We start from the raw sequence: 17,980 nt of genomic DNA, 5'->3' as shown, positions 1-17,980 counted from the left end.
CCTTCCTCTGTCTTGATGCTCGAGGGGGAGTGGTCTGAGATATGAGAAGAGTGGACTTTAGAGCTCAGACCACAGCTTCCTCTCAGAGGTATATGCAATACTGTAGTCTCTTTACAAGAACATAGGAAGCAAAAAAACCAACTAGTTGAGTTCCTGCTTGTTGAAAGAGCCCTGTCCTGTGTACTTGAGCCTGTGTGATCATGGCAGTGTGGGGCAGGAGCACGTTGCTGGTGGCTACTTTGTGGATGTGTTTTGGCAAAGCTGCAGGTGAGTGTTAACTGTAATTTCACATTTTGATACTGATCCGATTGACTGTCTGTAGACTTGACAATGGTCATTTAATTAATAAGAAAAACCATATTTATGATAATGATGATATTTGTGGTTAAGTGAAAGCAGCTGACCCTGCTGCTTCTTGCGGCAGCGATGGCACTGATGTGCATGGACGCTTTCACACACACACACACACTGTTGTGTCTCCATGACTAAAGCGAACATTACATTCATTAACACTGATTTCTCAGATACGTTAACCTAATGATAAAACCTTAAACTGTAATGATTTACATTATGAGGACTTGCTTTTTGTCCTTATAAAGAAGACCACACCCCATAGTGTGACTTTGTTAACACATTTGGGTCCCAACCAAGGTTATTATAGTTAAGTTTTTATTTAGTATTTCAGTTTAGTTTTAGTTAGTTCAAGTGATTTTGTAGTTTTAGTTTAGTTTTTATTTTGAGGAATCGACTAGTTTCAGTTTAGTTTTTATTTAATTTTAGTTTTCCCAGGTATTGAGAGAAGGCCTTGACTTGTAGATACTGAAAAAGGATGAAACAATATGTGACACCAAATATGGTTTGTCAAGTCCTTCAATTTTATTCTTTAACCATCACCTGCAGGACAGGGAGAAAACGAAACAAAACTGAATTTATCTGCAATTCAATTTAGTTTTAGTTAGTTTTCATTAACTATAATAACCCTGGTCCCCACAACATGAATAACTGGACCCCACACACCCTTAAGGACAGTTATACAGCAGCCATTAGACTCATGTTAGGACACATTCTATCATTACTATTCAGCTGCCTCCAAAGTTCAATTGCTGTTATACTATATTTTGCTGCATGTAATTTGTAATTCTACAATTAAAATGATGTATGTTATACGCAGCTTTAAAAGGTGAATTAAGTTAAGTAAAATACAAAAATAGAGACGACAAATTGTATATTTACCCTTTAAAGTGACAGTTATTAGGCCATTGGAGCTAAAGAAGAATATCTAGCGAGCTGAATCGATAAATAATAACGTTCGACACAATAGTACTTGGGATCGACATTAGAAATGAATCATGCTAGAGAAGAAATATTTAGTACTTTTCAAATGTGGATATTTTTGACTTTTCCTTCTCTTGCACAATAGTAAACTAAATATCTTGGGGTTGTGGACTGTTTGCTGTTTTTATGACAAAGGAAATGTTCACTCTTTTACAGACTAAATAAATTATTAAATCAAGAAAATCACTTGCAGATATTATCAATAAATTCAAACAAGTTCATTTATGCTTTTAGACATGACCTTTCAAACCAATTTGTGACACTGGAGAAAGGAAGAGGAAGGAAGGGACTGACAGAAGATGACATTTGATCACACACGAATGATGTCATTGTTCCTGTGACTAAATGTAGGAAAAATAAACGTCATTCCATTTAAAACAATGCGATATACTGTGGTGTCATAGTACATGTTGTAGATGTGGTTTTAAAGTTAATATAGCTTTGAGAGAGTTCACAAAGTTACAGATATAATGTGTATTAATTACTGTCTTCAATAGTCTCAAAAATTGTATTGATTGTTGATTTATTTTACCTATTTTAAAAGTATATACATGTATCCTGTTAGATTTCAATTATTCTTTTACTTCTCTCAACATCAGAGTTTTAGTCATTGCTCAAACATTGCTGGAACAAACTTAAGGAGGTCTGGGTCACAATGAAGAATCATGTTTTTTTTTATTACTATTTACTTCAATCTGTCTCATTACACACACTGAGTATTTTTAAAACAAAAGAGAATTAACTGATCATGGTATTTGAACCTAAAGAAAATGGAATATGGCAGGTTACAAATACCACCAAAGAAGTAACATGTAAAAGTCTCGAAATGAAAAATAACATTAGTACAGTGGAGCAAATGTATGTATACATTAACATCTACATCTCACTTTTTAAAGCTTTTGATTATGAATAACTTCACAGATTTAAACAAACCATTTAAAACCAGTGTTATAATGAGGACTCTGTTATACTGTGTAATACAATACTAAGCCCATAATAAGACATTCTCACGTTATGAAGCAATGAAAGAACGAGAATATGCAGAATGTTGGAATGTATGTGTAGATGTACACAAACCATGAGAGGATGTCCACAAGTGAACTGGTCCTGTGTGTTGTGAACAGTACACGTTGTGGACAGAGGCAATAAAGTAGTGCAATGAAATAAATATTTATATTGTGTAAATATGTGAACACATGTACATTCTATGCTATACATTTGTATAAATATAGTTGACATCAACGATCCACTGCTACAGTAATAATCCCCAACTGCAAATAATCTTCACTGAAATAATAATAAATTATAATAAAGAGTCTTTCATGCTTGCGCTGCTGCATCAATGTTGGCCGGAAGTCCTGCTTCTCTGAAAATAAGTGTGTCAATATTTGTGGCTAAAGCCATTTTATAACCATTTGATTAGATGGTTAACTCTTTAAAAAACATATCTCCCTTCATGACACACATTAGAATTTCCCCTTTCTGTAAGAAATATGCTTTACAGAATGTGCATCAACATTTACTCAAGATCTGCACTGCTTTGCACACTTTGGATTTTGATGTAATGCCAGCTGTGGCTTTTTTGTTTTACAATCTGAAATGGTGTCGCCCTTTAATAATATTGTTTTTGTAAATGACAAGGATGTAGCTTCATTGTATACCATGTGACATGGGTGCTTGCTTTGTGTGTTGCCTGAAAAGCAGAGTTTAAGGTGGAAGAGCCCTGATTTAAAGTCATTCCAGTGCCGGGAGTGTGTTTTATGTCGTCCCTTTAAATGATGAGTATTGAGGTTAATAACAAACAGTGTGTGGCAGTGCTGTTATTATTCCTGGTTTTTGGTCCTAACAAATGTTTTCACCTGTGTCTCCTCAGCCTTTCTTTCAGAACCTAATGTTTGTTTCGTGCTGGATGGGATCCTGTTCTTGTACGGTGTCATCCTGACAGCGTTCTACTGCAAAATTAAGGTTCGCACATTACATGCTGCGTATACGCCTGTGATTCACTGTATCGTTCTGAACGGAAAAACCTCCCCGTAAATATATGATAACTTATAAATGTAAAATGAATGTCGTCTGCAAAATAAGGCACTGCAAGCATTCAAAAAGAAGAAAACCAAACCAGATTTCTCACTAACGATTTTACTGACTTCCTGTGTAAGTGATAAGCAATTATTCTAAGCACATGTAAAGCTGGGGTGGTGCGGTTACTTATGAACTTATAAAATAGTTTAGCTCTGATGGTGGACTACAATTGTTTTTCTGCTGCACTCCTGTATCACTATTCTTAAACTGAACTTTCCAATGAATATTAAAAAGTAACTTCACATGATTTTTTTTATTTTTTAACAGATCTGCAATGCCAGAGAAGCTGGCTCAGGAAAGCAGAAGAAGGTATGAAAGAATGCATGCACACTAAACACAGACATGACACGCTGAGGCAGGAGGCTCCTGCACAGATAGAAAATAACCACATAGATCAGGTCAAACCTCAGTGTGCCAAACAGAACAAAACTGACACCCACACTTCATGTCAGCAGAAAAAAATAGCAACTGCCCCACAGTGGCAGGTCACATTGGGCTTTGTCACTTCCGTTTTTATTACAGAAAAACTAAAAGACGCAGGTGTTTGAAAGCCAAAGAAGGCTTAATAGCAATTGGTTGCATTGTGGGAAATTTAGGAGCGAATATTTTGTAGCTTGGTCGAAACAAGAACTCACCTGCGTCTGCTGCCTCTATTTTCATGACTGTTAGACCGGAGCTGCTTTCAAATGAGAACTATACACAGCAGCTTTGACAACATATTACTTGTCTATTTGTTTGTGGTAATTATACTCTTGGTTTTAACTTGCTAAGCATTAGAAAATATACGTTTTTATAGTACTGGTACTTTTTTCCTATGACCAGCTGCAAACTGTGCACAATCTAAACCACACGACACACACAAACACTCTGTAACGTGTATACATCTTAGTGTGGTGTTCTCTGGCTTGAATCTCTCCTCATGCAGCTGGTTCTTATTCTTCCTTTTTCACACCGTGTTCATACACACACACACATGCATCCTGTCGCAGTCAAGAGACACATAGAGACTCAAATGTGTTTGCCTACACTGTTTCTAATTCTGTTGTTTCCTTCCCCCGGCAGACGGTTGAAGAGGGCCTCTATTCGGTGAGTTTCTATGCCGTTAATGATAAAATAAACTACATGCACATGATTTCTCATTTTCTCCCTCTCTGTCCCCCTGTTAGGATTTGACCCATCGTGTCCAGGACACATATGAAACCATCCACATGAAGAAGTGATGTGATTGAGTGCAAGATGGACATTGTCTACCTGATTGCTTTTTTTTTTAACTTTCATATTTTAGTATTCAATGATATCCATGGCATACATTTTGAGAGAATGTGAAACTATGAGCAACAGTGTTCATTTCCCCTTCGCTTGTTCAGAATCTTTGTGAGGTCAAATTAAGAAAGACAAGGGTAAGAAACAGGGAAGTTGCGATCAGGGCAGGCATTTCTCAGAAATGCTTGTTAGATCAGATGTTTTCTGCTCTGTGATATTAAATTTTTGAAAGGGTTATGGCCAGTTTTTGTATATGTGTGAATGTGTTTGAATACGAAAGACATGATTTCACTGTACCTTTTGTGTACCTTCAAGTTGTATTGCTTGCAGGAGTTGAAAATCATCTGGAAATTGAAAACATATTTTCCTGTTTTGTGTTAGTTGTAAATAATGCTGAGGGAAAAGAGCTGTGTTTCCAGTACACCACAGGATGGCAGTGATGGTGTGGTCCTTACCTGTCCACATTCACGAAACACACACACCAGGGAGATCTGGAAGAAATCACACAGCCAGCTGACAGAATAAATCTATTTTCAATACCTGTATGAAGCTTAGACTCGTTTTTCATGTTATTATCACATTACTTTGAATTACAGTGGGGAATGAGGACAACCACAATTATGTCTAAACAGGGAGTGACAAACCTCCGGCCACAAACAACTTTATGCAAATAATCAAAAGTAATAATTTCATGATGAGCACAATGGAGATGTTTGTATCCAGGATATTTTGGTTTTGTTTCTGGATAGTGGGAGGAAGAGCAGCTGCGTCGTCTATCTTTGAATACAGTCCTTGGGAAAAATGATTAATCAAAATATGTGATGTACAAATTTTCAATGTTATTGTTGTTGTTGACTGAAAGAAACCATTAAATATATTGATTCAATGTTTATATGTTTGAGTGTCTTTGTAAGAAAAGTTGGCACATGATCATTCTTCTCCTTATGTTGATATTTCAGCCTAAATTACTCGCTGGTGTCTCTGTGGAGCTCTGAATTTTTTTGAGATTATCCCTTTAAAAGGTTTCGATAATCCCATTTTCTCTCTGCAATGGGAGGGCGGGGACACGCTTGGGTTTGGCACCGTGCGTCTCACGCGGACGCGGACGCGGCCAACCTGCTGCTTTCACCTGCTTCTCCTGGAGCAGAGCAAGTAAAGGCGAGAAAATAACTGTCATGTTGCCTCAACCCTAAACCGGATAGGTGACTTTTGTGTGCGTGCACCGGCGTGTGTGTGTTGAGAGAGAGAGAGAGAGAGAGAGGTCGGAGTGGATGGGGGTGGCGCTGCATGGTAGAGCAAACAGGTGTATCCAAACAGGTAAAGCTGCGCCTTCTTTCTTTTTTCTTGAGGACAAACATGGCGTGTTCTTCACCAACCAACACTTAACCAGACTGCAAGGATATTAATATTCTCACAAGGACCGCGTGTGAACTGCTCCAACTTTAACAGGTTTGTCCGGGAGCAGACTTTGGAGAGGACCTGGTCCAGAGAAAGAAAATGATGATCCAGCAGCACCAGGCATGAGACCACCCCAGTGCTCCATGCAGACCTGTCTCTTAGGACTTTATTCTCTGGACTGATTGTCCCAACGTTCCTTTATTTATCAGTATCTACCTGGGATAATGACACCTCTGCTGAACAGACCCTCCCTGTGTCTCCTTGTCCTCCAGATCTTTGGTAAGAGGATTTTACAGACCCTGTCCAACCATGCAGAAATCAGTGTTATTCCTCTAAGATGTCATGTTCTGTCTGTGTCTTTATGTTGATGATTCTGGACTATACAGCCTTCCTGCATTACTCAATCATTGGTGACTTCACCTTATGTGTATCCCATAATATTCCTACTTGCTGTCTAAAGGCTGCCTACTCCTTCAACCAGTACAACACATGTGTGTTAGGTTTGGGTAAAATAAAGCAAAATAGGCAATGGAATAAATGTACCATCAAAAAAAACTACATCCGCAGAAGGGATCATGTTGAGTTCCATGTACGTGCTCTGCAGGTGGCTTGCCTTCCCTGCAAACACGCTAAATGGAGGCAGCACTGTTAAAGAAAACACCTGTGGTGTTGACTGTTATTTCTGGAAAAACCTGTTGCTGTTGATCAGTTAGCCTCCTCCTGTCTGAGCCGTGCAGACCCTCCTAGTGTGTGTGTGTGTGTGTTCGTGAGCACATGGTAATCTTCAGGAAGTACTGCATGTGTCAGCCCATCACTTACTAGTTTGGTTAAGTCCTGTATCATCCAACACACAAATATTATCACAGTGCCAGACAATGAGAGACAATGACAGAGCATTAAAACAAACTTTCATCGACAGAGAGACGTACAGTACATAAAGGCAGCTACAGGCGGAGTGTTATTCCAGTAATGCAGCAAAGGCAGATTCCACAGCAGGCTCCAACTTCGGGGCGACAAACTCACACAGAAAAAACACACACACTCACACCGCCTCCAGAGTACAGTCATCAGCTCTGATGGTAAATGCATGAATCACATACTAATCACTGGTGGAACAGTTTCTCCCACAGCAGGTATAAATCAGCACCTGTAATCTCTCTCTCTCTCACACACACACACACACACACACACACGCACTTCCTTTCATTGTCCAGATGTCCAGCTAAAACATTCTTGCATGGGGTGCTCCCATCTTGGAGCCAGAGTCCGTGCAACAACGATCTGGTGATGACAGCAGCAAACGCATTGAAAAATGAGCATGTGGACATATATATATCTAGAATGATAGAAACCATGTTTATTTGATGCGTACTGACTTTTTAGATTATGCCTCCTCCACTAACATGGAGGAGGCATGGTTCATGATCTATACTGCAGCCAACCAGTAAGGGGCAATTGACATGTCGGGGGAGCCGTCATGTCATCCATCTTTATATACAGTCTATGGTGTAGTCACTGTTCTGGCTTTGTAACTTGACTTTCTATTCGTTCAATTAGTCACAATGGCAGCTTAGCTCTATTATACATTTTCTTCTTTATCAATTTAGCAACAACTTCTCAACCAATTTACTTTTTAATGGACTGCCGTGTTGAAATTCACCATCCTCAGAGGAGGAATCGGAGTGTCTTCCGTTCCCTGACTTTTTCCTGTTGTGGAACTGTGGAAGTTATCCTTTGTGCAATGGAGAAAAAGTTTGCACACAGCACCATCGTGTCAAACTAACAGGATTCTTATCACCTCAGTTTTATTTATACTCCGTCGCTAATGGTGTCATGCAAACACTAGATTAAGATGGCAAACATAACGCTACTTGTAAATGCTTTTATTGCGAGCATAACAAGCACGACTGTACCGCCTAGCATTTCATAAAATTTTGTTTGGGTTATGACCACGTACCTTTCACAGGAATAACAATCAGCCCACTGCTTACTTCCTATTAATATATGACTAAAAGCACTGTTCACTTAATCAAGTCCAAACTAGATACTTTCCATATGGTATTATAGTGAAAATCAACATTTGGGCTTGTTTAAACAGATGTGAGGGATCAGTAAAAACCAGTTAGAATTGCCTGCAGCAGTTTCTGTATTGTTTGTAGCAGCAAACTGGAGAGTTATCAGATATAAAAGCTAATGACATTTTCCTCATGGGGTCACTTTGGGGGCACCTGATGGAAATGTCAGCGCAATTGTGTGTGGGCATAGACACACCTAATGTGTCATGTTGTGAATTGAGTGAGCTGCTTTCCTTCAGTCTCTGCAGGCTTATCTCCATCAGGAAACCGTGCTGTATGAAAGTAAATCACTCACCATTAACACTACGAGTACCAATATCATAACACACCGTGATGATGAAAATTCCAGTGGAACTGGCATCACTTTTGTTTCACTAAAATAAACTCAACTTTATCCGATTACTGTGCCAAGAGGATGTGCCCTTTAGAAAGCTGCTTGGAAGCTTTTGACTCTTGGAGTTACCTCCCTCGAGAGAAGTTATCTTAACTTGGCGTCACTTTCTTTAACATTGCCAGTGTTTTTCAAAAATGTTCATTGTTTTACCAGAAAATCGGGCATATTAAGGTAACTGATATATGAGTGTGCTTGAATTTAAGCAGACTTTAAATGCAGTTTGCAGAGATCCACATGTCATGACTGCCATGCATGCAGCTGTATGTGTGTGTGTGCTTTTATGAGATTGTTGGAGGACAGGAGAAGATAAGGTGTCACATTGTTGTTTGTCTCCATCAGACAGATTGGCAAGTCTGGTCTGTAAACAGAGATATTCATGCAAAGACTGGGTTCGTGTTTTGATGTGTTGCGGTTCCACAGTGTGAGACACAAAGTACATGTCTCAAATATGTCCTGTGCTGCATGTTTTCCTTGGGCCTTCTTGAATTTCTTGCTTCAGACACTGACTGAGTTTGCCTTGGAGCTTATCTCGAGCGACTTGTTAAGCGGCATATCTTCCTCTGATAGACACCCTGTTTTCTTTCTCCTCCCTCATTTCTGTCTGCGCTGCGAGGACTCTTTAAATCCCACTCATCCTCCTTGTCGCTTTACATTTCAATCACAGTTTTGTTTTCACATACACTGTCACTGCGTATTTCCACCTGGTAAATGCTCTTAACATAAAACCAAAAATAACCAAAGAAACTTTGGTCCGGTCACAAACAATGAAAATATAGTATGAAAGGAAATGACCATTTTTGGTGAAGAGTTGGTGATTAAAATGATAAACGTTATTAACTGTATTTTAGAATTATTGTAATATCTTCTTTTCATTCTATCCAGCTTACCTAAACAGACGTGTAGCTAATTGCTATAGTTTGAACTTGAAAGGTTAAGAGAAGACAAATTAGTGAGGTTAAACCACATTCTTCAAGTGCACAGGCTTTGTAATACAAGCCACTTCTTCATAGCCACTGTCTTTTTGAGGTGTTCAGAGCCATTGTAATAGGACGCACTCCCAGGCTTATGTTGTAGGTCAAATGGTCACTGTCAAGATTAGTGTCAGCATAATGCTGATTTAAATCATTTTCATCATCCTGCATCCTTTTTTCTTCCAGTGACGCAGGGCGTGTTTGTGGAGCTGCCCCCGAACAATGCCATACGCTCCCTGGCCGAGGAGGAGACCGTCCTGCCCTGTCGCTACAAGCCAAGCGAGCACAACGTGGTGGTGGTGCAGGTCACCTGGTATAAGGAGAAACCGGATTCCAGCAAGGAACAGATCATCACCGCTCACCACACAAATGGACAGACCGGTCAGTCGGCGCCGTCAAAAATAAACATAGTCCGACTGGATCACTTCCCCCTCTCCCACTCAATGAACTTTGTTGTTCAACTACAAGTTGTCAGTCTCCACTAATAGAACAGTGAGAGACACTGGGCGCCAAGGCTCTTGATCTCTGCACTGTGTTGTTGGTTTCTTGTAATTTGTGTTGACTTGGTATTTGAAGCTTTCACCCATTGTGAGTGTGAGACGTGTTGGATAAGACTCCCAGCTAAATGCCCAGAATGTAAATGTAATTTCAAGCATGAGTGCAGGCGTGGGTGTGGAACTGAAAGTGACAAAAACAACCCTGCAGGTCTGTCTTGAACTTGGTGGACTTAATCTTTTTTTATTTTTGTGTCACATCGTTCCACACATGCTCCTTTAACTCTTGTCCCTCCCCTCTCTCCCCCTCTCTCCCCCTCTGTCTTTATTCTTGATCTGCAGCATTTGGGATGTGGTCACGACGTGTGCGCTTCAGAAGCAGCGATCCCACGTTGGACTCAACACTGGTTATCATGAGCACGGATGTCTCGGATGAGGGGAAGTACATCTGCCACATCAGCACCTTCCCCTTCGGCAACTTTGACAGCTCGATGTCACTCATCGTATGGAGTGAGTCCCTCTCTAATGCAAAGGGAAAAAGCCCAGTATAGTTTGATACTGCAGCAGGATGAGGGATATTAGGTCATGGATGGAAACCGGTGGTATGAAAATGGAATTTGTGTGAATTGTGGCGCATTATGAGTTTTATGTGACTAATAAATTAGACACAATAACAACATCACACTGACTCAACATCTGTGTGAAACACCCCTGACAAACAGTGAGTAGTCTTTCACGTGTTAGAATCCACTCACTCCTTAAAAGGCAATAAGAAACAACATAGTAAACCCAATGCATTTTTATTTTTAGTCATTCCCAATAATGCTATGACTAACACTAGCCGAAGAAACAAAACATACATCCTATATTATTAGAAATTCCTTGTAAATACTATTTTAGTTGCTTATCTTATTTCTTTAGAGACATATTTCACAATATTTCTCCATTTTACTTTAATATCTCACAAATATTACTCTTATCTACTGCTCATATCTGTTATTAAACTGGAAGACAAGAAGTACAATCATTACTTATAAAGTAAGAATGTAATTTTATATTTGTATTATCCCCTCATAATATTGTTGGTATGTGAGTTTGTTGCCTTACAAAGAGTAAATTGTGGTGAGTTCAAATGGCCTATTGAAAGGATAAGGATCTGATTATTCATCAGTGTTAAACATAGACAGAATACATTAGTACTATGATAACCTACTAGATTATTTAGTTTAAGAGGGTAAAATGCAAACCTTGCTATAATTACATATAAAGCTATAAAGATTTAGAACTGAAAAACTTGACAAACCTGCTTCATGTGACAGCTTTAGCTCATACTAAGAATCAGAATGGGAATATGTCTTTTTTTAAATCTGTGTGTACGTTCATCACTGATTTATCCTCATCTTCACTTGATGCAACCCCCCTCCAGCCATTCCCATCTCCTCCCTGGACCCTGTGATCCTGGTGGAGGGTCAGTCCTACCGACACGCCGCGTCCTGTCGCTCTATTGCCCGCCCGCCTCCCCACCTCTCCTGGGACAGCGACCTGAACGGCCAGTTCACCAACCGCTCCTCGGACAACGGGGCGGTCTCCTCCCACTACTCCCTGCACCCGCTGAGGAGCATGAACGGCAAAAAGCTGGACTGTCTGGTGTGGCACCCGACTTCCCCTAGCCCCCGCAGGCTCAGGAACCACTTGGTAGTGCACTGTGAGTAGTCGTCGTTAATAAAAACTCGCCCAAAGAATTCAGCTAAAAGTCCAGATATTTCAGCCTTAGCTACATTTAATCCTGCTGTGATAGACAACACTTCCATTTTTTCCCCTCACTTGCCTCGGCTGAACAAAGCTCAGTCAATTTTTTGCTCTTCCTCCCAGTCCCACCACATGCAGAGGTGTCTGGCTTCAATGGAGACTGGTTCATTGGTCGGGAGAACGCTGCCCTGAGGTGCGTGAGCGGAGGAAACCCCAAACCACAGAGTTTCACCTGGATCAGGTACTGTTGGAGCCGCCTCCCTCTCTGGCTGTCTGGTACACGTGTGACTAACTGTCTGATCTGTCTGGTCATTATTATTTTCCTCATAAGCCCCTAGGTGATCATGCCAAGTAGTCGTCAATGGGATGTTCAGTAAAGGTTAAACTCAGCTCATCCTCAGGAGTCTTTTTCCTTTCTTATTTTTCTGTGTGAATAAATGTGGCACATAATCCAAAACAACATTGTCATACACTTTAAATTCTCATGATTGCCTCAAAGAAATTAGTTAATATTTTCCCATCAACTCAATTTAAATAGAAAGGTTTGGCTGTTTTGTTTTAAGCAATATTTTTAGTTGCATGAAGCTTGTTATTATGAGATAAAATCACTTTAATGTGTGTACCACTGACTCAGCTGATCAGTAATGGTTAAGATTACTAGTACATTTTATGTTTCTAATATTGCTGCTAAATTCTATTGAAAGGCTTAAACCAATGAGATCCGCTTATCTGTGGGTTTCAGCCACAGCCCCAGTCCCAGTCTTCTGAAGACATAAATCATTAAAACTGAATCATACCATGATATTATTAATAAAACAGCTAGGTACTTTTGTTTTAAGCAACTGCAGCACAGGCGTAGGAATTACTGAAACATTTTACTGAAGAATAAATAAATAGACAAAAGTGTACTCAAGTAGAAGTATTACATTAATCAGTAAGTTATATTCACTCATGTTTTTAGTATTCAGTATTTTTTACTTTCTGGTTACTTCGTTACTTTCTTGTGCAGCTTGGACACTTGACTTGAATAACTTTTTACTGTGTAGTGTGGGAGGATCTCCACCCCCTTCCATGTGACCCAACCAAACAAGCCCTGGCATTGTCATCCTGCTGCCTCAGTGGAAACTGACAGATTCAGATGTTGTATGTGTCATTTAAAAGGAATAGCACCGCTGCCCGGAATTAAACCCCGGGAAGGGTTTCATTCAGCCAGATGCCTGACTCCTTCTGATCGAGTCACCTGCCGTCCTCCCGATGGCCCGTCCCCGGTGCATTAACGTATTCTCAGGGTGTGGCGTAGAGTTCAGGCAGAAAAATGTGAGATGCGAAAAGTGACAGGGAGAGGAATGGCTGTCATGGAGTTATTATTAAGATGTGACAGTTGGGCCCCAAGGGAAATCTTCCAAATGTACAGATGTGAGATACATGGGAAATAAGTTAAATGTTAGGTTGAGTGTTTCTTCTCATTTGGGTTGTTATGATGAGGCACGGATTACTTGTTGTTAGTCACAGGAACGCACCTTGGGAAAGGAGGTTTTGTGATTGAGGCTCACCAGACGCCAGCCAAACACACATACACATACACACACACACACACATACAAATGCATCTAAAGCAGTGGGAAAACCTGTTGGATTTGTCAGTAAAAGGCGGCAGGTGAAGAAATATCGGGTGTCACAGTGTCATGTTGCAGCTTGTGCCAAAAGCAGACGGATGAGACAGTTTCACACGAAGGAGGGAGGAAGAGGGGGATGAGAAGAAAAAAAGGGAAAGGGATGTGCAACTCATAATAGGTAGAGAGAGTAGAGTAGTGTGTGTGTGCGTGTGTCTGTTTGTTTATGTGTATATGGTTTGGTCCATGGTGGTGGCGAGAGGAGGAAGACGATACTTAATGTGTGTATTTGTGTTAGATTTTATCGTGAGCGTGTTTCTTTTGCATGTGTGAAAACAGACAGTTCCTATTTTTTGTTCCTGATAGGGGCTGTCACTATCACTGTGCTGTAAGTGAAACTAAATGCTGGCTCCAAATAATCATTGAAATGTTACTGAGACACAGAACATGACATTTTAATAGAGATAAAAGTAGATTTTCCTTCTCTACACTCTCTCACAGAAAGGGGTGTTGTGTTTTATGATGACAGAAAAGCAGAAATGGATTTCTTTACATAATAAAGATAATAAGATAAGATGAGATGAGATAAGATAAGATTTATTTATGAGCCGCAACATGGGGAAATGTACGATATAAACAAATTCTGAACAATGTAACAGTATTGCACATATGTGATATTGAAATTGCATGGATAGAAAAGGATTATTGCACAGTAATTAGTTTAAAACTTGAGTGAGATTATATATTTAAGATGCATGTGGTCTACTGGGAGCAGTGCAGGCCCTTAACCCACTTTTTCCACTTTGTCTTGCAGAATGGGTAAAGAGTTGCCGGAAGGTGTGATCCCACTCCCTAACGGAACACTGGTTTTTGGGCGACCCCTGAGCTTGTCCGACGCAGGCACCTACCAGTGTGTGGCGAAGAATGACGTGGGAGTGGGGAAGGCGGAGGTGGAGATTGTTGTGGCAGGTAGACGACAACGCTGTCAACATGACGGACTGAGACTTGTCATAATAATAAACATATTAATAATATAAGGGCATGCTGTGAGAGGAGATACAGACATCCATCTGATCCTGCCTACCTCCCATTCTTACTCTCTACAGAAACTCGTACGGACCCGAAAATGCCAGAAGAAATGCTGATGCTCATCGTGGGGGGTGTGGCTGGCGGGCTGCTGCTCCTGATGCTCATAATCGTCATCACAGTCATTTGTCACCACAAACGCAAGAGCTCCAAACTGAAGCGGGAGCTGACTGAGAAGAAGTTAGTGGATATGATAAAGTGTTTTATTGAGATGACAGATGAGATGAAAATTAATAAATCTGCATACGGCAAAAATCATAAAATAACAACAAAGACAAGAAAACAAACAAAAAAGTTTTAATATGGACAAACATGCAGTGTGAAGTACATTCAAACCTTTAAAAGTGCTCTGAAAATCCACAGAATCCACAGTGGATTTCTTTATTCATTTAAATATCTTTCTTCTTTTTCTCTCCATCACTTTCTCACAGGGAGGAAATCTGCACTCTCTCCAGACAAGCCTCTTTCAGGAGGATGAACTCCATCAGCACAGATACCAGAGGAGCGGTAATGATTATTCACACTCTGAGTGTATACTGTCCCTGCTGCAGCTTCATCTTGTGTTTTCTCCTGAGGAATGTTTCACACACTTAATTCAGAGTCTCAGAAATGTTTCACAGTGATGAATACTTTATTCTGTGCTCTACAACCAAGGGTGACTGTTAGTTGTGGCTTTCCAAGAAAATGAGTGAGTGGGGTTGGATTTGCTTGAAAGGGGTGTGATGTTTTATTCACAGGCTTTTGTTGTCGGGTTTTGGCCAAGTTTTGGTTTTATTATTTATTTTTTAGTCCCCCAGCTAATCCGGTTCTCTGTTTCTTTCCACTTGCAGACGGAGGAAAACATCCCTCTGAGGGTGGAGGGAACCCTGAGGACCAGCATATCCTCCCTTGGGGTCAGTATCTATTTGAAACTTGAGGCTTTACTGTTCTGATGCCAGGCGACCGCATTCTGAGCTTCAACATTTCAATTCTGATTGCAGTGCATCTCAGTGAACAGAAGAAGTTCTATGTATAGAAGTATATGAGTGTATGTGTGACCTGTCATCTAAAGTGCTTTGAGTGGCTTTTAAGACTTGAATAATTCTTTAAATGTCGTCCATTTGCCATTTAAGAGGTGGTGAGACGCAGATTTTATACAACACACACTCACAAAAATGCAAATGAGCGTATTTCTCCAAGGCACAAAACTACTGTAAAGTTATCTGAGTGCAGGCCTGAATTAAGGGTGCAAAAGAATGACACCCACTCCCTCCCATCACCACCTAATTACTTAATGGTGCACTGACAGGAGCAGGCTCACTGCCACGACAGCCGATCTACAATCTCAGGTGGACGAGCAGGAGGAGGAGGGGGAGCTTACGACTACCTGGGCAGACCAGTCCTGCACAACAACTCACGCAGGGGGCGAGAGAGGCTCCTGGATAGAGACGAGGAAAACCGACTCCGAGTGGAGACCTATGTGAGAAACAGCTCCATTTCTCTGGTAAGGGAGCCTGTGTGTGTGTGTGTGTTTGCGTGTGTTTCTGGGCATGTCAAAGCCTGATTTCACCAAATTGTGGAATGCATCTCACCCAACTTGATGACGCAATTTCTAAGCACATCTGCTCTTTGTGTCTTGTGCAGCAGGAAACTCGTTTCCACCCTCCTCTCACGCCGATATCCTTGCCCATGGTCCAGTCCACGGAGATTGTGCGACAGCTGAACGGCAGCGCTGTCATCCCAACGGACGGCGGGGGTGTGCGGCCGGGAAGCGTCACCAAAACCCACCAGCACCCTCCACTGAGCTGCAACTACCCACCGGTGACAGATGATGAGGATGAGGTGGACGAAGGTTTGGGGGGTCCCGCCAGCCAGGAGAATCCAGACGACCAAGACAGTGAAACCAACAGCTCCCAGGTGTCCGAGGCCCACAGCATCCGCTATCAGCAGACTAATGGCACTTTAAGACCCAAACCCCGGCCGAGCCCCACTGCCATCAGTCCCCATGCCTCCCTGATCCACAAGGCTCAGATAGTGTAGCGGGAGGCTGGAAAATAACAAACGCACAACTGGCGAGCTCTGGTCATGGCGGTGGTCAGAATGAGGATACGCAGACGAGGGGTGGTCACAACCCGGAAAACCAGTTTGTGTTTGATTATGAAAAACATGCACCTTGACTCTAATGCTGCGTCTTCATTCAGTGGGATAATGGTGCAATAGAACAGAATCTCCTCCAAAGCGTTTTCTGTATGGATTTCTGACATGTGCCGGGCTTTTGTTGACCAGCGGTGTGTCATCTGTTCCCCCACATTACAGCCACATCCAAAGACACGGTCGCAATATTTCCAGTTTATAGTCTTATTGACCTCTTTAGCTCATTACACTACAGGTCACATTCTCCCATATACATAGAACGCTTGTGCTACACCTTCAGACGCACACTGATGCTGCATTGGGGCAATCCCGGGTTCTGTATCTTGCTCAAGGACACTTTGAAGTGTAGTGGAGAAACAGGGGATTGAACCAGCAACCCTCAGATTAGTGGACCCGCTCTACCTGCTGACAGCTGTTTCCTGTGACTAACAGGTGAATGCAACTGACGTACTTTCTGTCCAGTAGGAAATCAGGAAATGCAGGAGAAGGCTTTGTTGGTACATTAGAGAAGTAGATTACAACACCAAGGGTGGATTTTGGATTTCGTGTCATTCAGTTCCTGTGCCTGTGTTATGTTCATTACACAACATGTTTGTTGGATTGTTACTCTTGCCACACCTACAACATGAATACCATTGTGCCATGTTGTCTCTCTGCCCTCGAGCCTTCACCTTAAGCACTGAGACAGTTTAGATCAGATAAAGACATTATTCAACCAAGACTTGACTAATGTGTCTTGCACATGTAATAATTTGGCAAGAAAAAAATCTTCTCAAATATCTGAATGATTTCCTTTTTTCAGGCTTTTTTCAAAGTATTTTTATAACACAGTGAATTTAAAGCAACACAATGTAACTTTGACTAAGCAACAGCGCCCTCTGCAGCCAAACTTGATAACTCATTTTGTTTGGCTCAAGCCTTTCAATATGTTGAGTCGAACTCTGACAGCACTGAACTGAAACGCAACTAAAAGATGGATATTACCCATAATACCCAGCTTCCTGAACAAAAAGAGCTTCTGCTCTAACAAATACACAAAACATTTAAAATGACTAATATTTTAAGTGTCCTCACTGAATATTGGAAATAAATACAGGTTTTACTCTTGAACCCTTCTGGACCTGACTTTGACCATTTAAGTTGCGACTATCAGTCAGTGTCACGCCTCTCACAGGTGATGGTACCCGCTCACCAAAGTGACCGATAAAAAAAGATACATTCAGGGTGAGGACTGAAATGAAAGAAACATCATTATCCATATCCCAAGTCAGTGAACCATCAAACTATCTTTGAAGCTACAGTGTGGTATGAAGTTGTATTTTGAGAACAATCATTTACAATACACAGTAAATAAGTATAATAATACATTCAATTTACAGTATCTACAT

At 41.0% G+C, this 17,980-nt stretch overlaps 2 protein-coding genes across 2 annotated transcripts; both read left to right on the top strand.

Moving 5' to 3' along the window:
* Nucleotides 1–17: 17 nt before the first annotated feature.
* Nucleotides 18–5,566, top strand: fcer1g (Fc epsilon receptor IgFc epsilon receptor Ig). The gene is made up of 5 exons (XM_020100090.2): nt 18–267; nt 3,209–3,300; nt 3,685–3,726; nt 4,480–4,503; nt 4,584–5,566. The coding sequence occupies exons 1-5, from the start codon at nt 201–203 to the stop codon at nt 4,635–4,637; spliced, it is 279 nt and encodes a 92-aa protein (XP_019955649.1). The 5' UTR covers nt 18–200; the 3' UTR covers nt 4,638–5,566.
* A 207-nt stretch (nt 5,567–5,773) lies between these two features.
* On the top strand, nt 5,774–16,612 carry nectin4a (nectin cell adhesion molecule 4a). The gene is made up of 12 exons (XM_020100051.2): nt 5,774–5,997; nt 6,130–6,357; nt 9,705–9,899; nt 10,355–10,522; nt 11,439–11,717; nt 11,885–12,002; nt 14,188–14,342; nt 14,480–14,639; nt 14,891–14,966; nt 15,290–15,352; nt 15,748–15,942; nt 16,083–16,612. Exons 2-12 carry the CDS (start codon nt 6,303–6,305, stop codon nt 16,476–16,478), a joined length of 1,860 nt encoding a protein of 619 aa, XP_019955610.2. The 5' UTR covers nt 5,774–5,997; nt 6,130–6,302; the 3' UTR covers nt 16,479–16,612.
* The last annotated feature ends 1,368 nt before the right edge of the window (nt 16,613–17,980 follow it).

Source organism: Paralichthys olivaceus, chromosome 22 (assembly GCF_024713975.1).
Source record: "Paralichthys olivaceus isolate ysfri-2021 chromosome 22, ASM2471397v2, whole genome shotgun sequence".
Lineage (NCBI taxonomy): Eukaryota > Metazoa > Chordata > Actinopteri > Pleuronectiformes > Paralichthyidae > Paralichthys > Paralichthys olivaceus.
Note: the sequence above shows the minus strand (reverse complement) of the source record. Positions and strands in the feature narration are given on the sequence as shown.